This window comes from Oncorhynchus gorbuscha, unplaced genomic scaffold, assembly GCF_021184085.1.
Source record: "Oncorhynchus gorbuscha isolate QuinsamMale2020 ecotype Even-year unplaced genomic scaffold, OgorEven_v1.0 Un_scaffold_3356, whole genome shotgun sequence".
In the NCBI taxonomy this organism is placed as follows: Eukaryota; Metazoa; Chordata; class Actinopteri; order Salmoniformes; family Salmonidae; genus Oncorhynchus; species Oncorhynchus gorbuscha.
In genome coordinates, this window is record NW_025747615.1 from 23,787 (window position 1) to 50,202 (window position 26,416).

At 46.5% G+C, this 26,416-nt stretch overlaps 2 protein-coding genes and 1 pseudogene across 3 annotated transcripts; all 3 read left to right on the forward strand.

Moving 5' to 3' along the window:
• Window positions 1–750: 750 nt before the first annotated feature.
• Window positions 751–5,743, forward strand: LOC124027594 (annotated as a pseudogene).
• A 3,489-nt stretch (window positions 5,744–9,232) lies between these two features.
• LOC124027597 (guanine nucleotide-binding protein G(I)/G(S)/G(O) subunit gamma-5-like) lies at window positions 9,233–21,697 on the forward strand. Of its 2 annotated transcripts, none has more exons than XM_046339963.1 (3): window positions 9,233–9,505; window positions 17,043–17,169; window positions 20,449–21,697. In XM_046339963.1, the coding sequence occupies exons 1-2, from the start codon at window positions 9,416–9,418 to the stop codon at window positions 17,166–17,168; spliced, it is 216 nt and encodes a 71-aa protein (XP_046195919.1). In that variant the 5' UTR covers window positions 9,233–9,415; the 3' UTR covers window position 17,169; window positions 20,449–21,697. The 2 variants fall into 2 exon arrangements, with proteins under 2 accessions (XP_046195919.1, XP_046195918.1); XM_046339962.1 differs by having other exon boundaries at window positions 9,271–9,505; window positions 20,446–21,697.
• Window positions 21,698–23,724: 2,027 nt separating this feature from the next.
• Window positions 23,725–25,918, forward strand: LOC124027595 (histone-arginine methyltransferase CARM1-like; the record flags this gene model as incomplete). The annotated part of the gene is made up of 5 exons (XM_046339961.1): window positions 23,725–23,912; window positions 24,861–24,986; window positions 25,081–25,187; window positions 25,608–25,712; window positions 25,808–25,918. Coding segments are annotated over exons 1-5 (633 nt in total), but the record flags the coding sequence as incomplete, so codon positions are not given.
• Window positions 25,919–26,416: the final 498 nt, after the last annotated feature.

The window sequence follows — 26,416 nt, forward strand, 5'->3', positions numbered from 1 at the left end:
ACATGTTGTGTTCACAATACAGCAACATTAGAGCTGTAGCCTCGGCTGGCTACTCAACTACAATACATGTTGTGTTCACCATACAGCAACATTAGAGCTGTAGCCTCGGCTGGCTACTCAACTACAATACATGTTTTGTTCACCATACAGCAACATTAGAGCTGTAGCCTCGGCTGGCTACTCAACTACAATACATGTTGTGTTCACCATACAGCAACATTAGAGCTGTAGCCTCGGCTGGCTACTCAACTACAATACATGTTGTGTTCACCATACAGCAACATTAGAGCTGTAGCCTCGGCTGGCTACTCAACTACAATACATGTTGTGTTCACCATACAGCAACATTAGAGCTGTAGCCTCGGCTGGCTACTCAACTAAAATACATGTTGAGTTCACCATACAGAAACATTAGAGCTGTAGCCTCGGCTGACTACTCAACTACAATACATGTTGTGTTCACAATACAGCAACATTAGAGCTGTAGCCTCGGCTGGCTACTCAACTACAATACATGTTGTGTTCACCATACAGTAATGCTGCATTCAACCACACTGGTGATCCATGCAGTCTAAAAACAATGAAAATATGTGATGTTACAACCACCTATTGCTACATTTTTGTTATTTGGAGTTATTACCTGGTTGACCAGGTAATGGATAGGTTTTATCATTTATCATACACAATCTTCATAAGATTGTTCTACATGTTTTGGAAATGTATCTACTGCTCTGTCTTGACTTCCTGTAGATGACACAACCAAGACTGGTGCCACTGAATGACCAGAGCAAGAAGAAAGAAAGTAAGTCAAATTCAGTTCGTACCTCAGATTAAGAAAAAAAGACAATCCATTCATTTCACTCAAAGTAATATACAGTATATATTTTATTTATTTTTCTATGCAGACACCATTCGACTCAAAGGTGAGATCAAATTAGCCCTTAAGAGGAAGTCCAGGAGCATACTAGAGGGTTTGGCACAAAGTAAATCAGCCCTTAAGAAGAAGTCCAGGAGCATACTAGAGGGTTTGGCACAAAGTAAATTAGCCCTTAAGAGGAAGTCCAGGAGCATACTAGAGGGTTTGGCACAAAGTAAATCAGCCCTTAAGAAGAAGTCCAGGAGCATACTAGAGGGTTTGGCACAAAGTAAATTAGCCCTTAAGAGGAAGTCCAGGAGCATACTAGAGGGTTTGGCACAAAGTAAATCAGCCCTTAAGAAGGTCTACACTGAGACTTATATGGTCGCTTGTGATTCTGCCACCATCAATAAAGAACATGAGGTGTGGCAAGCTGAAACCGCACATCTCCAAGACACCTCGGGGGCCTCCGTCATAAAATGTCAAGATATCTTCAAGCATGACGAAGAAGAAGAAGAACCCATCAGATGTGTGGTGACAAAGGGAGTAGCTGGCATTGGGAAAACTGTGGCAGTCCAGAAATTCATCCTGGACTGGGCAGATGGGATAGAGAATCAACATCTAGACCTTTTAATTCGCATTTCTTTACGGGATCTAAATTTGATTAAACATCGGCAATGCAGCCTGCATGGACTTCTTCAGGTGTTATACCCTGAACTTAAGGACATAGACATAAAGATGTATTTTGACCATAAGATTTTGTTCATTATTGATGGCCTGGATGAGATCCAACTGCCACTGGAGTTTCAAAAAAACATTCCTATATCCGATGTGTCAGAGTCTGCTACCCTGGACGGTATACTTACAAACCTCATCACTGGCCGTCTTCTCCCTAATACTCTCCTCTGGATAACCTCTCGTCCAGTAGCTGCCAATCGGATCCCTCCAGAGAGTCGTGATCGAGTGACCGAGATCAGAGGGTTCGGTGATTCACAAAAGGATGTGTACTTCATAAAGGGAAATCAGTGATCCGTTGATGGCCAGTAGTATCATCTCAGACCTTAAATCAACCTGGAGCCTCTACATCATGTGCCATGTACCGTTGTTCTGCTGGATAGCAGCAACTGTTTTTCAGGATATCCTGGGTAAAGTCGGCCTAAAGTCTAGATCTTTACCTACAACCCTTACTGAATTGTACATCCATTACGTAGTGAACCAAACAATTGTCAGTTTTAAGAAGTACGATTCAACTCATGAAGATGACAAAGAAAATACTTTGAAGCAAAACAAAGACGTAATTTTCAAATTGGGACAGCTAGCCTATCAGAACCTGTTAATTCATAAAGTGCAATACACAGAACAGGACTTGAAGGACTGTGGTATTAGTGTCATGGATGCTGCTGAATGCCCTGGCCTATGTACTGAAGTTGTACAATCAGAGCATGGACTGTATCCCAAGAAACTGTACTGTTTCATACACCTGAGTGTTCAGGATTTCTTTGCTGCTCTGTACGCATATCATGAATTTGAAAACCGCAGGTTTGACTCAGTGAAATCCTTAATCAAAAAGAAGAATGGAAGCACTTCCATTGATTTTTTTTATATTTTCTCAAAGGTGCCCTGGACAGTGCATTAGATAGTAAAAATGGACACCTGGACATTTTCACACGCTTCCCTTTTGGGATCTCTCACGACTCCAACCGAGACCTCCTTCAAGGACTTCTGGCAGAGACACCCAGCAGTTCAGAATGCAACAAAAAGTTCATTGGATACATCAAGATATTGAAAAGAAAGTCCCTCTCCCCAGAGAGATGCATCAACCTGATCCACTGTCTGCTTGAGCTGAAGGACCACACCATACTGCAGAATGACAACCAGGTATCGTCTTCAGACAAGCCGCTAACTCCCTTTCAGTGCTCTCTGTTGGCATTTACCTTCATGTCAGAGAAGCCTGAAGAGTTTGACTTCAGGAATAAACAAACTTCGGAGGACGGTTTCTACAGACTGTCTCCTGCTTTGCAGTCTTGCACTACTGCACTGTAAGTATCACTGTGTGTATCATTGCATTAAGTGTGTATATCAAACATGTTTTAAGTTTGCATTGTGATGTTCAAATTTAAAAGATTAAAACAGCAACTTTGAACTCACTCTTTCACAGGCTCAACTGTTGTCACATGACACCACTGCTATGTGCAACTGTGGCCTCAGTTCTCCGATCTCCAAATTCCTGTATTACAGTCCTGGATCTGGGCCACAACAACCTGGGCAATGGAGAGGTGAAATGCCTTTGTGATGGGCTGTGGAACGCCAACTGCAAGGTGAAAACTCTGAACCTCAGCCACAATAATGTTGGAGAGCAAAGTGTTAAAGAACTCTGCAAAGTGCTGATTCGTCCCACCTTGAAGCTTCTGACCTTGGACCTCAGCTGCAATGACCTTGGGGACGTGGGGTTGGAGTCCCTTGCTTTTGCCCTCTACGAGCGTTGCACACTGCAGGAACTGAGGTACATACAGCCGTGTCAAATTGGATAATGATACATTAAGGGTTTGCCTTAATCGCTGAACTCTGCTGACCTGTGGCTGCTATAGATGGTTCTTCAATGTTCCTAGTTTTAAAGGTGAAAATGTTTTTTTCTAATTATTTTCCCTATTCATTTCCAGACTATCTGGCTGTTTGATCCCATTGCCGGAGACCGTGTCCTCTGTACTGGTCATAGCTTTGAGGTCCGACCCCTTCCAGATGAAAGAGCTGGATCTGAGCTACAATCCCCTCGGAGACATTGAATTGGGTTTCCCTTTTCAGCTGAAGCTGAAGTGAGTTAGATTGTGGAAAAGAATAGCAATGTGCTTCTAAATCAAATATAAACGTTGACAGAATAGAACAACAACAAGGATCTGTTAATGGATTCTCTTTAGCTATGACCCTTGTTGCATCCTAGTGTCAATATAATTTGGGGTAAAAATCTCGTTCTGCCCCTGAACAGGACAGTTAACCCACTGTTCTTAGGCTGTCATTGTAAATAAGAATTTGTTCTTAACTGACTTGCCTAGTAAAATACATTGAAAATATACTGCATTGCCTGAGTAGTGTGAGCATTTCCAGGTTTTCATTCCTCCCCTCTTTATGTTGTGTCTTTCAGCCTGGAGCACCGAGGAGAGAGCAGGAATAAACCGGGTCTGCAGAAATGTGAGTAAATATCCATCTATCATTCTCACCTTTGCGAACACAGTAATTCTCAGTGGCCTCTGTAGAATATCTGACATCTAGCGGTATTATGTACCGATTCATGTGTCAAGTGTGACAGCAAAGTGTTGCAGGTTGTCATGTAAAATTCTTCCCAGTGTGAGAGAGTTCCCAATCGTTCTGATTGTGTTTTTATTGAGAACTTGAACTTGTTCTCAACTAGCCTACCTGGTGGCCTCCCGGGTGGTTAAGGGCGCTGTACTGCAGTGCCAGCTGTGCCATCAGGGACTCTGGGTTCGCGCCCAGGCTCTGTCGTAACCGGCCGCGACCGGGAGGTCCGTGGGGCGACGCACAATTGGCCTAGCGTCGTCCGGGTTAGGGAGGGCTTGGTCGGTAGGGATGTTCAATAACTGCACACTGTGAGATTATACAGCATGACATCACGATCAGATCGATTGGGAACTATTTCACACTGGGATTATACAGCATGACGATCAGATCGATTGGGAACTATTTCACACTGAGAGATTATACAGCATGACATCACGATCAGATCGATTGGGAACTATTTCACACTGAGATTATACAGCATGACATCACGATCAGATCGATTGGGAACTATTTCACACTGAGATTATACAGCATGACGTCACGATCAGATCGATTGGGAACTATTTCACACTGAGAGATTATACAGCATGACGTCACGATCAGATCGATCAGATCGATTGGGAACTATTTCACACTGAGAGATTATACAGCATGACGTCACGATCAGATCGATCAGATCGATTGGGAACTATTTCACACTGAGATTATACAGCATGACATCACGATCAGATCGATTGGGAACTATTTCACACTGAGAGATTATACAGCATGACATCACGATCAGATCGATTGGGAACATTTTTACTTGACACAACATAATGAAACCTTCTAATTCTAATCTGAACACATTTCAGATGCATGTGAACTCACACTAGACCCCAGCACAGCGAACGATTTCCTCGTTCTGTCTGGGGGGGGCAGGAAGGTGACGTGCCAGAGGACGGATCAGAAGTATCCCATCACCCAAGACAGGTTTGATAAATGCAAGGAGAGCCTGGACAAGCGGCATTACCTGGAGGTGGAGTGTCTCCACAGCGTTCACATAGGCATGGCCTACAAGGGAATCCACAGGAAAGGAACCGGTGACAACGTAACACTAGGATGCAATGCCAATTCTTGGACTTTGTACGCCTCGAAGTATAAGGGCCATACCCAGCACAAAGACATGCTACACAGGTTACAGATCCCCCAAATCAAAGCACATGTGCCCTACAGAGTAGGAGTGTTTCTGGATTGGCCGGCCGGCACGTTGTCCTTTTACATGATCGACCAATAGGGTGCACTGACCCATCTGTATACATTCCACACCACATTCACTGAGCCTCTTTATCTTGGGTTTGGACTGAACTCTCCGACCGCAACCGTCCATCTCTTATAGTCACAGCCTACGACAGGGGACTGAACTCTCCGACCATCTCTTATAGTCACAGCCTACGACAGGGGACTGAACTCTCTGACCATCTCTTATAGTCACAGCCTACGACAGGGGACTGAACTCTCTGACCATCTCTTATAGTCACAGCCTACGACAGGGGACTGAACTCTCTGACCATCTCTTATAGTCACAGCCTACGACAGGGGACTGAACTCTCCGTTCATCTCTTATAGTCACAGCCTACGACAGGGGACTGAACTCTCCGACCATCTCTTATAGTCACAGCCTACGACAGGGGACTGAACTCTCTGACCATCTCTTATAGTCACAGCCTACGACAGGGGACTGAACTCTCCGACCATCTCTTATAGTCACAGCCTACGACAGTGGACTGAACTCTCCGTTCATCTCTTATAGTCACAGCCTACGACAGTGGACTGAACTCTCCGACCATCTCTTATAGTCACAGCCTACGACAGGGGACTGAACTCTCCGACCATCTCTTATAGTCACAGCCTACGACAGTGGACTGAACTCTCCGACCATCTCTTATAGTCACAGCCTACGACAGTGGACTGAACTCTCCGTTCATCTCTTATAGTCACAGCCTACGACAGTGGACTGAACTCTCCGACCATCTCTTATAGTCACAGCCTACGACAGTGGACTGAACTCTCCGACCATCTCTTATAGTCACAGCCTACGACAGTGGACTGAACTCTACGACCATCTCTTATAGTCACAGCCTACGACAGTGGACTGAACTCTTCGACCATCTCTTATAGTCACAGCCTACGACAGTGGACTGAACTCTCCGACCATCTCTTATAGTCACAGCCTACGACAGTGGACTGAACTCTCCGACCATCTCTTATAGTCACAGCCTACGACAGTGGACTGAACTCTACGACCATCTCTTATAGTCACAGCCTACGACAGTCTTACAGACATGTTTTGCTGTGTCACATGGTGGAGTGGGAGAGGGGTTTAGACAGTGGACTGCTGTGTCACATGGTGGAGTGGGAGAGGGGTTTAGACAGTGGACTGCTGTGTCACATGGTGGAGTGGGAGAGGGGTTTAGACAGTGGACTGCTGTGTCACATGGTGGAGTGGGAGAGGGGTTTAGACAGTGGACTGTTGTGTCACATGGTGGAGTGGGAGAGGGGTTTAGACAGTGGACTGCTGTGTCACATGGTGGAGTGGGAGAGGGGTTTAGACAGTGGACTGCTGTGTCACATGGTGGAGTGGGAGAGGGGTTTAGACAGTGGACTGCTGTGTCACATGGTGGAGTGGGAGAGGGGTTTAGACAGTGGACTGCTGTGTCACATGGTGGAGTGGGAGGGGGTTTAGACAGTGGACTGCTGTGTCACATGGTGGAGTGGGGGGGGTTTAGACAGTGGACTGCTGTGTCACATGGTGGAGTGGGAGGGGGGTTTAGACAGTGGTGTAAAGTACTTCAGTAAAAATACTTGAAAGTACTAAAGTAGTTTTTGGGGGTATCTGTACTGTACTATTTATAGTTTTGACTTGGACTACTTTCACTATATTCCTAAAGAAAATACTGTACTTTTTACTCCGTACATTTTCCCTGACACCCAAAAGTAGTCATTACACTTTGAATGCTTAGCAGGACAGGAAAATGGTCCAATTCACACACTTATCAAGAGAACATCCCTACTGCCTCTGATCTGGTTGACTCACTAAGCGCATGCTTGGTTGGTAAATGATGTCTGAGCATGCCCCTGGCTATGCGTCAGTGCCCCTGGCTATGCGTCAGTGCCCCTGGCTATGCGTCAGTGCCCCTGGCTATGCGTCAGTGCCCCTGGCTATGCGTCAGTGCCCCTGGCTATGCGTCAGTGCCCCTGGCTATGCGTCAGTGCCCCTGGCTATGCGTCAGTTTAAATCAACTAGAAAAAGCTGCAGCCTGGTTTGCTTTATAAGGAATTTGAAAAGATGTATACTTTAACTTTTGATACGTAAGTATATTTTAGCAATTACATTTACTTTTGTTACTCAAGTAATATTTTACTGGCTGACTTTAAATTATACTTGAGTCATTTTCTATGAAGGTATCTCTCTTTTACAACCCTTGGGTTAAGACTGTATTCTCTTGTAATCAAACGGAGCAGATCCCTTGGCTTTAATGTCATGGTAGGGGTCACAAGGGTTACTGCCAAAGATACCGTAAGCTACCTTCGATGGAAGTTAGATAGTCACCCATCTGTACCACATCTATACTGTAATGCAATTGTTTTATGCATTAAAGGAAAAAACATCAGTGTCGCTGCACAGTCATTTGCATGGGCCTCGTTCAGTCTCCAGATAGAAATGCCAGGAATAGAGCCGACGCGATTCATTGTTTTACATGCCATAGAGACATGTTTGTTCTACATAACATTATTTCTATCTGAATGTTCCAGAACGTTGTGTTCTGCTGAACACGCCCCTTGTCTAGGCCGCGTGTGTTTATTGCACAGATCACGTCTACAATACAGATTCAAGTGTAGACTGCAAAGTTTAGCATAGCTAAATTAAGTTACACCCATTGATGCTCGTCATAGGTCCGTGGCCGTTTCTTTCGCATTGGGGACAACAGCTGTTGACGACTAGCAATACCTAGGTTTCCATCAAATTGATGACGTATTTTTATGCGAATATTCTCAAATCCGTGTTTTCCCAACAGACAGGTGTTTTCATCAAATTGACTTGTTGCAGAAAAGACTGCGTGATGACGTAGTGCACTAAATACCCAATGTACCAAATAAAATAAAGATCAATCACTTATCAAAAAGCAATCACTTTTGCATTGGAACACACACAATAGTACTCATCAATCCACGGGCTTAATTAAGTCATCTGTTTACACCCGACTTCGCCATAGGCCAGGGAGGCAGCCAGGTTCCAAATCGAATGCGATCAACTCTCAGCTGGTGTAAAACGGGCGATATTAATCGAACCTACTCACTGTAGTGAAGCCAAACCTGCTACATTAGTTATCCTAACCTGCTATATAAACAAATTATTTGTGTCGAGAAACGGCCAGTCTCATTATCATCGGAACTGACCAAAGACAAGCACCAATGGGCGTTTCCTGATGTCAAGAAACGATCACATCAAGAAACAACCCGAATTGCGTTCTGTAATTACACCATATTTGACTGCGTAGACTACAAAGTGGTTACATGCACACAATAATATTATGGATAGTCAGATTAATAAAATAGTTCGTTTTAAAACGTTTACATGTTTTGCAAGAATAACGACTTCCCTAATAAACCAGTTTATATGGCCACATCTGAAATCAGGCTACTGATGGGCCTTTTGATAAATGCAGAAAATCGCCAATCAAAATAAACGTTCTACCACAGTGACCATATTATCTTTGCGAAGACTATTTGATTCTGAGTTAGGACATATAATGACAAAGTTTGTATGTGAAAATTGTTTCTAAAATGAATACTTTCAGTTTTTCCGAACTCATCTCATTCGCGCGGAGAGCGAAGCTTGCGCTACCGGGTGCTACGGCGATTATGCTGTTTACGTGTCCTAATAATGTTTTACAAATTGCTCAGAAACCCAGGTGTTTTAATCAACTTATGCTTACTTCGATCATGACCTTACGCCGATTTACGATAAGAAGAGCAAGGTGTTTACATGACTATTGCCATACTCGGCCTTCACCCATAATCAGTTGTAATATCAAATAGTTCGTGTGAATGTAACCGTGGTCGGTGATCGATTGACCGACAACCAATTAGAATGTGGTTGAGGAAACATTGTGTCGAGTGGGCGGGGCGAGAAGGACGGACGGACTGCTTCACAACTCTGACCCTTTCTCTCACAGTCGCCCTAGTAAGGATTCACCTACTTTCACTCTTCTGACCCTCGACATGTCAAACAACAACGCCGGCAGCAACTTGGTCGTCGCTCAGAGAGTAGTGAAACAGCTGCGGTTGGAGGCCAGTGTCCGTAGGATCAAGGTAAACGGGATCGTAGCAGCAACACTAACGCGGAAGAGCTGTTAACGACACTCCTGTCGCTGGGAGTAGAATAGTGACGTGAAACAAAGTAGCAAACACGAAGTTACAATGATGCAAATGTTGCTTTATGAAGTTGTCATGTTAGGTGCAATACAAGTTGTACATGTTGCTACCTTGTTTCAATGTTGTCATGTTACAAATGTCTATTGAACAGTAGTAGGCTAGTCTACATCGTCGCCTCCTGTCCGTAGGCTAGTGTTGTTGACAGCCAAAATAATAACGTCGATCAAATAGGAAAGTCATTCATAATTCAATCAACGTTTGCCTGCTATCGAGACAGTCCTAGGACCATGGTCCTGCATCGGTGGCCTAGTGAAATAGATTGGAAGTCGGGTCTGCGTGTTGGCCTATCTAGGATGAGACATTCCCACGGGTTAGTAATACTCCGAAGCCATTTTTTCTTTCTCTAAGTAAACTTGCCATATAACTCTCCCTGTCTAGTGTAGCTAGGCTACTTCTAGCTCCCGAAAACCCTTTTCCGCATGTAGGGTTTTCAGCCATTACATTCGCCCACATTTGGCTCTGTGTATGTAAACTACAATTCTGAAGCTGTGTTTTAACGTCAATAATCATCGCTTTCGGGAACCTATGCTAATATGCCCCTTGTCTTCTCTCAGAATATTTTAAATAATAACATGTACAGTTACTGTAGCCATCGACAGTGGTTGGGGAAGGGCTATGTCTACAGTAGGTGTGTGTTTTTTTATTTGAAAGAGTATTTCTATCTGACATTAAAGACTAGGGGCATATCAGCATAGGTTGCGAAAACCGTTTCAGGAAATCGATTATTGACGTGTGTATCTTATTGTAGCCATTAGGGGGCGGCATTTCTCCCCGCTCTGCTGACCAGTATTTCCTCAGCCCATACACGAGTAGCCTAAAAGGCCTAGTGCACTAATTTGATGGGGGGGAATATGAATGATCAGTTAAAAGATTTATCAGGGGGTGCTGCACCCTCAGGACCACTCCCCTTGGCTATGTGCATTTCACACTATGTTGAGGTTAAATCGGAGTGATTCTTGTATGGATGTCAACCCCAATACTTGTTCACGTCACCAATCAACTGCATTAGTTTAACGACTGACTACCACCAATGATTTCTGTAAGCTAGTTATGCTACCAGTTTATACGAATGGGAGTTAGCATTTAGCAGTCACTTCTTCTAAACCTGAAAAGGCACAACGTCTAAATGTTATGCAGTGAAAACAGCCAAGTATATCTAAATCAGATTTTAGTAAACACAGTGTGGGCCTCTTACAATACATCAATCATGACGGATTTGACAAATATCCCCTTTATTTCAGATTTGTTGTCTGTGCACCAATCCAGCATCCTATCCCCCACTGTCTGCATTCCAATGACCTCCTTACCACATCTATCACCATTACCTCCCCGATCTCTTTCCAGGAGTTCAATCCCGCCCCCACACCGTCAACCAATCATGTCAATGTGGAGCTAAGCGGAGCCCTTCGCATTGTTACAAAATGTGGCACGCGTTACGCACAGGTGTTTGGAGCAGCTAGATAGGCCGCCACCTGTGCTAATTAGCTATGTCTTCCGCAAACAAGCGCTGTAACATGGACATATGGCCGTGTAGGAACACGGACCGTAAACTCTATTATGGTGTCTAATCATTTACATGTTGTTTTGAAAATGTATTTCTCGCTGAAATGAGATGTTTTTATTTAACCTTTATTTAACCAGGCAAGTCAGTTAAGAACAAATTCTTATTTACAATGCCAGCCTACCCTGGCCAAACCCACACGATGCTGGGCAAATTGTGCGCCGCCCTATGGGACTCCCAATGACGGCCAAATGGGATACAGCCTGGAATCGAACCAGGGACTGTAGTGACGCCTCTTGATGCGTCCCTTATGTTTCCAGAACGGTACCACAAGCAATGTGTTTTCATGTTTATAGCAAGCATCAGGGCTCCTAACAAAGATCCCCTGGTCAGAAGACACTTCTCATCAATAACTGGGGAAGCATCAGGGCTCCTAACAAAGATCCCCTGGTCAGAAGACACTTATTGTCAATAACTGGGGGAGCATCAGGGCTCCTAACAAAGATCCCCTGGTCAGAAGACACTTATCAATAACTGGGCAAGCATCAGGGCTCCTAACAAAGTTCCCCTGGTCAGAAGACACTTATCATCAATAACTGGGGGAGCATCAGGGCTCCTAACAAAGATCCCCTGGTCAGAAGACACTTATCATCAATAACTGGGGAAGCATCAGGGCTCCTAACAAAGATCCCCTGGTCAGAAGACACTTATCATCAATAACTGGGGAAGCATCAGGGCTCCTAACAAAGATCCCCTGGTCAGAAGACACTTATCATCAATAACTGGGGAAGCATCAGGGCCCCTAACAAAGATCCCCTGGTCAGAAGACACTTATTGTCAATAACTGGGGGAGCATCAGGGCTCCTAACAAAGATCCCCTGGTCAGAAGACACTTATCAATAACTGGGGAAGCATCAGGGCTCCTAACAAAGATCCCTGGTCAGAAGACACTTATCATCAATAACTGGGGAAGCATCAGGGCTCCTAACAAAGATCCCCTGGTCAGAAGACACTTATCAATAACTGGGGGAGCATCAGGGCTCCTAACAAAGATCCCCTGGTCAGAAGACACTTATTGTCAATAACTGGGGGAGCATCAGGGCTCCTAACAAAGATCCCCTGGTCAGAAGACACTTATCATCAATAACTGGGGAAGCATCAGGGCTCCTAACAAAGATCCCCTGGTCAGAAGACACTTATTGTCAATAACTGGGGAAGCATCAGGGCTCCTAACAAAGATCCCCTGGTCAGAAGACACTTATTGTCAATAACTGGGGAAGCATCAGGGCCCCTAACAAAGATCCCTTGGTCAGAAGACACTTATTGTCAATAACTGGGGGAGCATCAGGGCTCCTAACAAAGATCCCCTGGTCAGAAGACACTTATCAATAACTGGGGAAGCATCAGGGCTCCTAACAAAGATCCCCTGGTCAGAAGACACTTATCATCAATAACTGGGGGAGCATCAGGGCTCCTAACAAAGATCCCCTGGTCAGAAGACACTTATCAATAACTGGGCAAGCATCAGGGCTCCTAACAAAGATCCCCTGGTCAGAAGACACTTATTGTCAATAACTGGGGAAGCATCAGGGCCCCTAACAAAGATCCCCTGGTCAGAAGACACTTATTGTCAATAACTGGGCAAGCATCAGGGCTCCTAACAAAGATCCCCTGGTCAGAAGACACTTATTGTCAATAACTGGGCAAGCATCAGGGCTCCTAACAAAGATCCCCTGGTCAGAAGACACTTATTGTCAATAACTGGGCAAGCATCAGGGCTCCTAACAAAGATCCCCTGGTCAGAAGACACTTATCGTCAATAAGCACTAAAGTAGTTAGTATCTATGAATGGGGGAAGGCTACTTCCTGTACAGGGCATGAAGTACTCTCTTCTTTGCATTGGAAATCCAGCTGTAGCCTAACGGCCGTTTAGTCACTAGAGAATGTATTCAAAACTTCTGTGTTGACATCTGTTACTATGGAAATGAGGCTGTGTAGTAACACCAGTGCGGTACGAGTTCTAATGTCACATACACAAGAACAGTGAAATGCCTTTTTTGTCAACTCAAAACCCGACAACGCAATAATCAATAACAATGTATTGCTAGAAAAAAAAACATGTGAAATAAGAAATCTGAAGTACAGTATGTAGGTCAGTATTCTATATACAGGAAATCTATTCCAATACCATATTTACATGTGCAGGGATACTGGAGGGATGGAGGTAGATATGTATAGGGGTAAGGGGATACTGGAGGGATGGAGGTAGATATGTATAGGGGTAAGGGGATACTGGAGGGATGGAGGTAGATATGTATAGGGGTAAGGGGATACTGGAGGGATGGAGGTAGATATGTATAGGGGTAAGGGGATACTGGAGGGATGGAGGTAGATATGTATAGGGGTAAGGGGATACTGGAGGGATGGAGGTAGATATGTATAGGGGTAAGGGGATACTGGAGGGATGGAGGTAGATATGTATAGGGGTAAGGGGATACTGGAGGGATGGAGGTAGATATGTATAGGGGTAAGGGGACACTGGAGGATGGAGGTAGATATGTATAGGGGTAAGGGGACACTGGAGGATGGAGGTAGATATGTATAGGGGTAAGGGGACACTGGAGGATGGAGGTAGATATGTATAGGGGTAAGGGGACACTGGAGGGATGGAGGTAGATATGTATAGGGGTAAGGGGATACTGGAGGGATGGAGGTAGATATGTATAGGGGTAAGGGGACACTGGAGGATGGAGGTAGATATGTATAGGGGTAAGGGGACACTGGAGGATGGAGGTAGATATGTATGGGGTAAGGGGACACTGGAGGATGGAGGTAGATATGTATAGGGGTAAGGGGATACTGAGGGATGGAGGTAGATATGTATAGGGGTAAGGGGATACTGGAGGGATGGAGGTAGATATGTATAGGGGTAAGGGGATACTGGAGGGATGGAGGTAGATATGTATAGGGGTAAGGGGATACTGGAGGGATGGAGGTAGATATGTATAGGGGTAAGGGGACACTGGAGGGATGGAGGTAGATATGTATAGGGGTAAGGGGATACTGGAGGGATGGAGGTAGATATGTATAGGGGTAAGGGGACACTGGAGGATGGAGGTAGATATGTATAGGGGTAAGGGGACACTGGAGGATGGAGGTAGATATGTATAGGGGTAAGGGGACAGGAATACTGGAGGGATGGAGGTAGATATGTATAGGGGTAAGGGATACTGGAGGGATGGAGGTAGATATGTATAGGGGTAAGGGGACACTGGAGGGATGGAGGTAGATATGTATAGGGGTAAGGGGATACTGGAGGGATGGAGGTAGATATGTATAGGGGTAAGGGGACAGGGATACTGATATAAGATACACACAGAGTAGCTGTGAGTGTGTGTTGGAGTGACAGTGTGTAGGAGGGCTCTGTGTGTGAGTGTGTGTTGGAGTGACAGTGTGTAGGGCCCTGTGAGTGTGTGTTGGAGTGACAGTGTGTAGGGCCCTGTGTGTGTGTGTGTGTTGGAGTGACAGTGTGTAGGGCCCTGTGAGTGTGTGTTGGAGTGACAGTGTGACAGTGTGTAGGGCCCTGTGTGTGTGTGTTGGAGTGACAGTGTGTAGGGCCCTGTGAGTGTGTGTTGGAGTGACAGTGTGTAGGGCCCTGTGTGTGTGTGTGTTGGAGTGACAGTGTGTAGGGCCCTGTGTGTGTGTGTGTGTGTGTGTGTGTTGGAGTGACAGTGTGTAGGGCTCTGTGAGTGTGTGTTGGAGTGACGGTGTGTAGGGCCCTGTGAGTGTGTGTTGGAGTGACAGTTTGTAGGGCTCTGTGAGTCTGTGTTGGAGTGACGGTGTGTAGGGCTCTGTGAGTGTGTGTTGGAGTGACTGTGTGTAGGGCTCTGTGAGTGTGTGTTGGAGTGACGGTGTGTAGGGCTCTGTGAGTGTGTGTTGGAGTGACGGTGTGTAGGGCCCTGTGAGTGTGTGTGTTGGAGTGACAGTGTGTAGGGCCCTGTGTGTGTGTGGGTGTTGGAGTGACAGTGTGTAGGGCCCTGTGTGTGTGTGTGTTGGAGTGACAGTTTGTAGGGCTCTGTGAGTGTGTGTTGGAGTGACAGTGTGTAGGGCCCTGTGTGTGTGTGTGTGTTGAAGTGACAGTGTGTAGGGCCCTGTGTGTGTGTGTGTGTTGAAGTGACAGTGTGTAGGGCCCTGTGTGTGTGTGTGTGTGTTGGAGTGACAGTGTGTAGGGCCCTGTGTGTGTGTGAGTGTGTGTTGGAGTGACGGTGTGTAGGGCCCTGTGTGTGTTGGAGTGTGTGTGTGTTGGAGTGACAGTGTGTAGGGCCCTGTGTGTGTTGGAGTGACGGTGTGTAGGGCCCTGTGAGTGTGTGTGTGTTGGAGTGACAGTGTGTAGGGCTCTGTGTGTGTGTGTGTTGGAGTGACAGTGTGTAGGGCCCTGTGTGTGTGTGTGTGTGTGTGTGTGTTGGAGTGACAGTGTGTTTGATGGGTCTTTATTGACCTTTTATTTCAAAGGTCAACTCTGTATCTATGTATCAGTCGTATTGCTCTGGGATAGAAGCTGTTCAAGAGCCTGTTGGTGTCAGACTTGATGCACCGGTACCTGTTGCTGTGTGGAAAATAGTCTGGCTTTGGGTGGTTGGTGTCTTGGCCTTCTTTTCCCACCACCTGATAGAGGTCCTGTATGGCAGGGAGCTCAGTCCCTGTGATGTACTGCGCCGTCCACACTACTCTCTGTAGCACCATGCGATCCAGGGCAGTGCTGTTGCCATACCAAGCAGTGACGCAGCACACAACCCTCTGTAGCACCATGCGATCCAGGGCGGTGCTGTTGCCATACCAAGCAGTGACGCAGCACACAACCCTCTGTAGCGCCATGCGATCCAGGGCGGTGCTGTTACCATACCACGCAGTGACGCAGCACACAACCCTCTGTAGCGCCATGCGATCCAGGGCGGTGCTGTTGCCATACCAAGCAGTGACGCAGCACACAACCCTCTGTAGCACCATGTGATCCAGGGCGGTGCTGTTGCCATACCAAGCAGTGACGCAGCACACAACCCTCCGTAGCGCCATGCGATCCAGGGCGGTGCTGTTGCCATACCAAGCAGTGAAGCAGCCAGTCAATATGCAGTACGGAGACCATGTTTCCTCCATGTCAGCTCTCCACTGTCTACACCTGTCATGTGTTAGTAGCATACAGGCCCGGGTTCCCAGATTAAACCTGCTCCTTGGTATGTGTCCGGGGGAACCGGTCCATAGTGTATGTAGCTCCTGTAGGTTTTCACTCCAACCCCAGTTGTAACCAACCTGATTCAACGCATCAACCAGATAATTATTACAATCAGGTGCACTAGATCAGGGTTGGAGTGAACCGACAGTAGGGTTTCTCTCCAGGAACAGGGTTGGAGTGAACCGACAGGAGGGTTTCTCTCCAGGAACAGGGTTGGAGTGAACCGACAGTAGGGTTTCTCTCCAGGAACAGGGTTGGAGTGAACCTACAGGAGGGTTTCTCTCCAGGAACAGGGTTGGAGGGAAGCTTCAGGATAGTTTCTCTCCAGGAACGGGGTTGGAGGGAAGCTTCAGGATAGTTTCTCTCCAGGAACGGGGTTGGAGTGAACCTACAGTAGGGTTTCTCTCCAGGAACGGGGTTGGAGGGAAGCTTCAGGATAGTTTCTCTCCAGGAACGGGGTTGGAGAGCCGTGGTGTATATAGTATCTAGGGGCAGTTTCCCGGACACAGATTCAGCCTGGTCCTCGACTAATAACAGCTTTTAATAGACATTCTCCATTGAGATCACTGTCTAGTTCAGGACTAGGTTTAATCTGTGTCTGGGAAGCCGCCCCATAATGCATCAGTCCCAGTCATATATCTTTTTGTATTCTGTAATGAATAATTATTATAATGAACCCCCAGGTGTCCCAGGCTGCAGTGGACCTGAGGAACTACTGTCTGCAGAACGCTCAGCAGGACCCTCTCCTGATGGGGGTCCCCTCCAGTGACAACCCCTTCAGACCCCCCAAGTCCTGCAGCCTGTTCTGAGGTAGCCTAGAACACCTTTGTCCTCTCCCCTCCTCTTCCTCACCTTCTCGGCAGGTCGCCTCGAGGTTAGAGCATTGGACCAGTAACCAAAAGGTCACTGGTTCGGACACCGGAGCCGACAAGGTGAAAAATCTGCCGCTGTACCCTTGAGCAAGGCACTTAACTCAAATTACTCCAGGGGTGCTGTACAATGGTGACCCTGGTTGTGACCCCTCAGGGGGAGTTGGGATATGCAAGAAACACATTTACATTACACACGTGTGTAACAGGACAAATATAAGCCCTTTATTATTAACTCTCTCTGCCAAGTCCTGCAGCCTGGTCTGAGGTAACCTAGTACACAGTCTCCTATCCTCTTCTCCTCCTTCTCTCTACCAAGTCCTGCAGCCTGGTCTGAGGTAACCTAGTACACAGTCTCTTATCCTCTTCTCCTTCTCTCTACCAAGTCCTGCAGCCTGGTCTGAGGTAACCTAGTACACAGTCTCCTATCCTCTTCTCCTCCTTCTCTCTGCCAAGTCCTGCAGCCTGGTCTGAGGTAACCTAGTACACAGTCTCCTATCCTCTTCTCCTTCTCTCTACCAAGTCCTGCAGCCTGGTCTGAGGTAACCTAGTACACAGTCTCTTATCCTCTTCTCCTTCTCTCTGCCAAGTCCTGCAGCCTGGTCTGAGGTAACCTAGTACACAGTCTCTTATCCTCTTCTCCTTCTCTCTACCAAGTCCTGCAGTCTGGTCTGAGGTAACCTAGTACACAGTCTCTTATCCTCTTCTCCTTCTCTCTACCAAGTCCTGCAGCCTGGTCTGAGGTAACCTAGTACACAGTCTCTTATCCTCTTCTCCTTCTCTCTACCAAGTCCTGCAGTCTGGTCTGAGGTAACCTAGTACACAGTCTCTTATCCTCTTCTCCTTCTCTCTACCAAGTCCTGCAGCCTGGTCTGAGGTAACCTAGTACACAGTCTCTTATCCTCTTCTCCTTCTCTCTACCAAGTCCTGCAGCCTGGTCTGAGGTAACCTAGTACACAGTCTCTTATCCTCTTCTCCTTCTCTCTACCAAGTCCTGCAGTCTGGTCTGAGGTAACCTAGTACACAGTCTCCTATCCTCTTCTCCTCCTTCTCTCTACCAAGTCCTGCAGTCTGGTCTGAGGTAACCTAGTACACAGTCTCCTATCCTCTTCTCCTCCTTCTCTCTGCCAAGTCCTGCAGCCTGGTCTGAGGTAACCTAGTACACAGTCTCTTATCCTCTTCTCCTCCTTCTCTCTGCCAAGTCCTGCAGCCTGGTCTGAGGTAACCTAGTACACAGTCTCCTATCCTCTTCTCCTCCTTCTCTCTACCAAGTCCTGCAGTCTGGTCTGAGGTAACTTAGTACACAGTCTCCTATCCTCTTCTCCTCCTTCTCTCTGCCAAGTCCTGCAGTCTGGTCTGAGGTAACCTAGTACACAGTCTCCTATCCTCTTCCTTTCTCACCCCTCTAATTCCTGCAGCCTGTTCTGAGGTAGTCTAGGACACCTTCATCCACTCTCCTCTTCTCCTTCTCTCTCCAGAGTCTCTCTGCAGCCTGTTCTAAGGATGTACACCTTTGTCTCCTCTTATCCCTCTCTTTCTTCTCCACTCTCTCACCTGTTCCAGTCTCCTCCTCTCTTCTCCACTCTCTCACCTGTTGCAGTCTCCTCCTCTCTTCTCCACTCTCACCTGTTCCAGTCTCCTCCTCTCTTCTCCACTCTCTCACCTGTTGCAGTCTCCTCCTCTCTTCTCCACTCTCTCACCTGTTGCAGTCTCCTCCTCTCTTCTCCACTCTCTCACCTGTTGCAGTCTCCTCCTCTCTTCTCCACTCTCTCACCTGTTCCAGTCTCCTCCTCTCTTCTCCACTCTCTCACCTGTTGCAGTCTCCTCCTCTCTTCTCCACTCTCTCACCTGTTGCAGTCTCCTCCTCTCTTCTCCACTCTCTCACCTGTTCCAGTCTCCTCCTCTCTTCTCCACTCTCTCACCTGTTGCAGTCTCCTCCTCTCTTCTACACTCTCTCACCTGTTGCAGTCTCCTCCTCTCTTCTCCACTCTCTCACCTGTTCCAGTCTCCTCCTCTCTTCTCCACTCTCTCACCTGTTCCAGTCTCCTCCTCTCTTCTCCACTCTCTCACCTGTTCCAGTCTCCTCCTCTCTTCTCCACTCTCTCACCTGTTGCAGTCTCCTCCTCTTTTCCAGTCACTCACCTGTTGCAGTCTCCTCCTCTCTTCTACACTCTCTCACCTGTTGCAGTCTCCTCCTCTCTTCTCCACTCTCTCACCTGTTCCAGTCTCCTCCTCTCTTCTCCACTCTCTCACCTGTTCCAGTCTCCTCCTCTCTTCTCCACTCTCTCACCTGTTCCAGTCTCCTCCTCTCTTCTCCACTCTCTCACCTGTTCCAGTCTCCTCCTCTCTTCTCCACTCTCACCTGTTGCAGTCTCCTCCTCTCTTCTCCACTCTCACCTGTTGCAGTCTCCTCCTCTCTTCTCCACTCTCTCACCTGTTGCAGTCTCCTCCTCTCTTCTCCACTCTTTCACCTGTTGCAGTCTCCTCCTCCTCCTCTCTTTTCCAGTCACTCACCTGTTGCAGTCTCCTGTCTGGGTTTTGGAGGAGATAGATGCTGGTGAATTGGCAATATGTCAGATGCTCCTAATTATAATAATTATGTGTGTGGTTGATAGTATTTAGTTTATTTACCATCTCTCTCTCTCTGTGTCTGTGTCTCTCCCTCTCTCCCCACCCCCTCTGTCTGTGTCTCTCTCTCTCTCTCTCTCTCTCTCTCTCTCTCTCTCTCTCTCTCTCTCTCTCTCTCTCTCTCTCTCTCTCTCTCTCTCTCTCTGTGTGTCTCTCTCCCCCTCCCCCCTCTGTCTGTGTCTCTCCCCCTTCCCCTCTGTCTGTATCTCTCTCTCTCTCTCTCTCTCTCTCTCTCTCTCTCTCTCTCTCTCTCTCTCCCCTCCTCCTCTGTGTGTCTCTCTCTCTCTCTCTCTCTCTCTCTCTCTGTCTCTCTCTCCCCACCTCCTCTGTCTGTGTCTCTCCCCCTCTCTCTCTCTCTCTCTCTCTCCCTCCCCACCTCCTCTGTCTGTGTCTCTCCCCTCTCTCTCTCTGTCTGTGTCTCTCCCCCTCTCTCTCTCTGTCTGTGTCTCTCCCCCCACCTCCTCTGTCTGTGTCTCTCCCCCCACCTCCTCTGTCTGTGTCTCTCCCCCCCACCTCCTCTGTCTGTGTCTCTCCCCCCACCTCCTCTGTCTGTGTCTCTCCCCCCCACCCCCTCTGTCTCTCTCTGTAGCAGCAGTCAGTGTATGGAGGAGGAGTTGTTGCTGTATGTCCTATGAGGGACCCTTCCTCTGCTCTCTCTACTGCTGGTCCATTTGTGTGTTGCAGCTCTCCCAATGTTAACCTCTAGCCTGATCCCAGATCTGGCATGCCAAAGCATGACAATGACCAAAGATGTTGGCAAGACCGCACAAACAGATCTGGGACCAGGCTAGACAGTCCATGTATTAAGATAAAGCCTAGTAGTGCCATTATACATGTATGTTCAGGATGTTGATGTGATTTCCTATTTGTTATGATGATCATGATGATGACATTGTATTTGGGTTGTAACTTCCTGAAAATTCCCCAGTTTTCCAGAAATTCCTGTTGTAAGATTCCTGGAATCGGGAGGGAATACGCAGAAAACCCAGGAATCTTCTACTGAAATTTCTGGAAAAATCTGTCAAGTTTTGTAAAGTTACTGTAGTTCTCCAACCCTAACTTGTATCTATGCACTGTACTTTCCACCAGTATGATATCAGCCTCTGACAGGCAGGCAGCCAGTGAATGTGCCTTTGAGGTTGTCTCCCAAATAGCACCCTATTCCCTATATAGTGCACTACTTTAGACCAGAGCCCTGTTCCCTATATAGTGCACTACTTTTCACCAGAGCCCTGTTCCCTATATAGTGCACTACTTTTGACCAGAGCCCTGTTCCCTATATAGTGCCCTACTTTTGACCAGAGCCCTATAGTGCAGTATATAGAGAATAGGGTGTTATTTGGGATGCAACTTATGTGTCTGACGACATGTTCAGCACAATAAGGAAGTGACCAACCGTTGAATGTTTTAACCAGGGTACGTATTGATGTTTAACCTACAGTTCTAGCCGATTGGCCTACATGCTGTCTTGTCACCTTCTATTGCTTGTGTTCCACGTGCAGTATACTTCCTGGTACAAACTACCACATGGTACAGGTTGACATTCTCAACCCAGGGATCCAGAACCATAGAATTAGAATCTAGAATTCATGCAGAACACTAACCACATCTCCCCAGTTGTACTCTATACAAGAGACTGGCAGTTACATGTTTCTTTTAAACTTTCGTCGACCTATTTTATGAAATAATCTGCCTTTTTATCGAAGGGTTTGTTCATTCGGTTGTGATGATACTAATGTGATCTTAAATGTTACATTGTTGTGCCCTCCTGTAACTTTTTTTTTAGGAAGACACTCCTGTCCTTGGCCTTTTTCCCTGGAAATACTCATGTCCTTCTCATGGTTTTCCACAGATAACACTATAGCATGGTTTTACACTAGCCTACATTCAGTCACAGATAACACTATAGCCTGTTTTTACACTAGCCTACATTCAGTCACAGATAACACTATAGCATGGTTTTACACTAGCCTACATTCAGTCACAGATAACACTATAGCCTGTTTTTACACTAGCCTACATTCAGTCACAGATAACACTATAGCATGGTTTTCCACTAGCCTACATTCAGTCACAGATAACACTATAGCATGGTTTTACACTAGCCTACATTCAGTCACAGATAACTCTATAGCATAGTTTTACACTAGCCTACATTCAGTCACAGATAACACTATAGCATGGTTTTACACTAGCCTACATTCAGTCACAGATGACACTATAGCATGGTTTTACACTAGCCTACATTCAGTCACAGATGACACTATAGCATGGTTTTACACTAGCCTACATTCAGTCACAGATAACACTATAGCAAATGGGAACGTATTTAACTAAGACAAACAACACTCATTTCCATATGCCACAGCTGGTGCTTCAGCTTGTTTCAGGTTACTGATTAGCCACATCACCATGACTGCCCTTTTTATGATTCCATCAGCCTGTATCGCAGTTTGTTTTTATCGTTGAACTGTGAGCGTGGAACCTTCCAGCCTCGCTACCGGCCTTGTATGAGGAGATTTAATTTGATACCTGATATACTGTCTATCCTCTGTGCCTTAACTTTGTAGCTGTGTTATACTGTCCATCCTCTGTGCCTTAGCTTTGTAGCTGTGTTATACTGTCTATCCTCTGTGCCTGAGCTTTGTAGCTGTGTTATACTGTCCATCCTCTGTGCCTGAGCTTTGTAGCTGTGTTATACTGTCCATCCTCTGTGCCTTTGCTTTGTAGCTGTGTTATACTGTCTATCCTCTGTGCCTGAGCTTTGTAGCTGTGTTATACTGTCTATCCTCTGTGCCTTAACTTTGTAACTGTGTTATACTGTCTATCCTCTGTGCCTTAACTTTGTAACTGTGTTATACTGTCTATCCTCTGTGCCTTAACTTTGTAACTGTGTTATACTGTCTATCCTCTGTGCCTGAGCTTTGTAACTGTGTTATACTGTCTATCCTCTGTGCCTGAGCTTTGTAACTGTGTTATACTGTCTATCCTCTGTGCCTTAACTTTGTAACTGTGTTATACTGTCCATCCTCTGTGCCTGAACTTTGTAGCTGTGTTATACTGTCCATCCTCTGTGCCTGAACTTTGTAACTGTGTTATACTGTCCATCCTCTGTGCCTGAACTTTGTAACTGTGTTATACTGTCCATCCTCTGTGCCTGAACTTTGTAACTGTGTTATACTGTCTATCCTCTGTGCCTGAACTTTGTAACTGTTTCCAACCTAGTAAATCACATTTACCACTGTGTGTGTGACTACTTTATGTATGTGGGTGGTTATTTGGATAGATTGTTGATGCTTAAACATTTTTGAAAGGCATACTTCCAATGTGCCAACAAAACAAATGCTATTGCTCCAGATACTCAACTCGTCTAAAGAAGGACAGTTTTATTGCTTCTTTAGTCAGCACAACAGTTTTTAGCTGTGTTAACATAATTGCAAAAGTGTTTTCTAATGATCAATTAGCCTTTTAAAATGATCAACTTGGATTAGCTAACACAACGTGCTATTGGAACACAGAAGTGATGGTTGCTTATAATGGGCCTCTATACTCCTGTGTAGATATTCTATTACAAAATCAGTAGTTTCTAGCTGCAATAGTCATTTACATGAGCAATGTCTACACTGTATTTCTGATCAATTAATGTTATTTTAATGGGGGAAAAAAAAAGCTTTTCTTTCAAAAACAAGAACATTTCTAAGTGACCGCAAAACTTTTTAATGGAGATATATACACACACATTATTGGACTACCCTCTGTCCCCCAGGTTTCAGAAACAAAGGCAGATAGTCTTGGTATTTCACAAGATGCAGCTTCTGTTATGCCCCGACTGACTGTGGGTGGCAGTAGCGAGCAGCACCGTAGTTTGCTTGATGGTGAAGTCTGAGCCGACGAAGCAAAGTCAAGTAGCAAAGATGGCGGTATCGGTGTTTCCCTGCGTGCGGCTGCGGTCCATCGGGGACGCGAACGGAGAGATCCAGCGACACTCCGAGCAACAGCCCCTGAGGTTGGAGGTTAAAAGCACCCCAGACACGGCTCTCTTAAATCTCTCCAATAGTAAGTAGCTGCTATAACCAGCTCCCGGGGTATTGATTATCCGCTAGTTTAGCTAGCGCTTCCTGCCTTGTGGCAGAAACCTTCACGATGCTATGAAGAATCAATCAGTAAAGCGGCGGCTAACTGACGTTAGCATCTTGCTAACCAGGTAGCATTTCACTGTGATGGGCCGGTGCGTTGGGATAGCACAAGTTCACCCAAAATGTGTTTTTCCAAAGTTAACTAATGTCGATGTTGTAGAAATTGGCTGGTTATTACCAGAATATTGATACAGTACGTATAAAATAGCATCTTTATTAACGTTGTGAGATGGCTAGGTAACTAGCATGCTAAGTTTGAGGCTTGGTGTGCCTATACATCTTGGTGGCTTTGTCCTGTAGCTTCACATCTTTCATTGTAGAGTAACGTCAGTTAGCCTGCAAACCCGACGTTGAATCTCACTGCATTTGATGTCGGGCGATAATTGAATCGTTGTGATCAGGAAAGTTAACTCCCTCGACCTCTGCAAGCCAGAATGTTGAATAGAAAGATATATTTGAACTTACTTTACCCGGGCGGTTGGTCCATCACGTGTAGGAACGAGACCATTCAAATAAGTGTAATTAAATCAACTTTTTCAAAATACTATTGTGTTTAAAATGTCTCACCTGAAGATGAAAAGAGAAGTATGTGCGCTTGCCAGGCGCTTGCACCTGTTTACATGCTTCTGCGGATGCTTCAGGTGAAGCACTGATAGTGACATTTTAACTCCCTACCAGTGCTTTGAAAAGTTGGTTTAATTCTACTTTGGAAATAGTGTGTGTGTGTGTGTGTGTGTGTGTGTGTGTGTGTGTGTGTGTGTGTGTGTGTGTGTGTGTGTGTGTGTGTGTGTGTGTGTGTGTGTGTGTGTGTGTGTGTGTGTGTGTGTGTGTGACTTTATCTTACCTGTCTCTGGTGGTTTGTCAACAGGTGATGAGACATCAGTCTTCAAGTGTTCGTTGTCCAGGGAAACGGAATGCAGTCGTGTGGGGAAACAGTCATTCATCATCACACTGGGCTGCAACAGTGTCCTGCTACAGTTCTCCACACCTGCAGGTAGGCTGTGTGGATGTTTTACAAAAGTTGTGCAGTGATTGCCTCACCGGTGGTGATGTAAAGTCTGTTTCTAAGTGAGTGTGTGTGTGTGTAGAGTTTACTTCCTTCTATAACATTCTGAAGAGTTGCCGGGGCCACAATGCAGAACACTCAGTCTTCAGTGACAGGACAGAAGAGTCCTCTGCCGTGCAATACTTTCAGGTGGGACACACACACACACACACACACACACACACACACACACACACACACACACCTGCACTGGCAAGGCATTTCCTGCAGTTCCATCTAATCCAACTCTCACATGGTGGTGTAGTGGAGGGGTAACGCAAGTAGACATAGTTTATAATAATAATAATAATAATATGCCAGTTTACACACCTTTTGTTAGGCCCGACAGTTTACACACCTTTTGCTGAAAAATGCATTGAAAGAACAGGAAGTGCTGCTTTTTCCACTGTGAACAGCGATCAGTTCAGCCACCAATGTTTTTATCACCACACACAGAGACAAACACAGCATTATGAAGTCTAAAAGACATTGGAGAGAACTGCTGAACTTTGACTGATTGGCCTCTGAATGACCTTTGCCTTCTGCCCTTTGACCCTCCTCTCCCTCCAGTTCTATGGCTATCTCTCTCAGCAGCAGAACATGATGCAGGACTATGTTCGGACCGGAACCTACCAACGTGCCATCCTTCAGAACCACGGTGACTTTAAGGACAAGGTACCAAACACAGACACACAGTGATTGATTTATGTGTGCTGCCAATCCAATGATCTGTGATCTCTCTTCCTCTTCCTCCCTCCCCTTCTCTCTAGGTGGTGTTAGATGTGGGCTGTGGTTCAGGTATTCTGTCGTTCTTTGCGGCGCAGGCCGGAGCCAGGAAGGTCTACGCTGTGGAGGCTAGCACCATGGCCCAGCACGCAGAGGTACCACACTGACCGCCCACCACACTGACCGCCCACCACACTGACCGCCCACCACACTGACCGCCCACCACACTGACCGCCCACCACACTGACCGCCCACCACACTGACCGCCACCTACCACACTGACCACCACCTACCACACTGACCACCACCTACCACACTGACCACCACCTACCACACTGACCACCACCTACCACACTGACCACCACCTACCACACTGACCACCACCTACCACACTGACCACCACCTACCGCACTGACCACCACCTACCGCACTGACCACCACCTACCGCACTGACCACCACCTACCGCACTGACCACCACCTACCGCACTGACCACCACCTACCGCACTGACCACCACCTACCGCACTGACCACCACCTACCGCACTGACCACCACCTACCGCACTGACCACCACCTACCGCACTGACCACCACCTACCGCACTGACCACCACCTACCGCACTGACCACCACCTACCGCACTGACCACCACCTA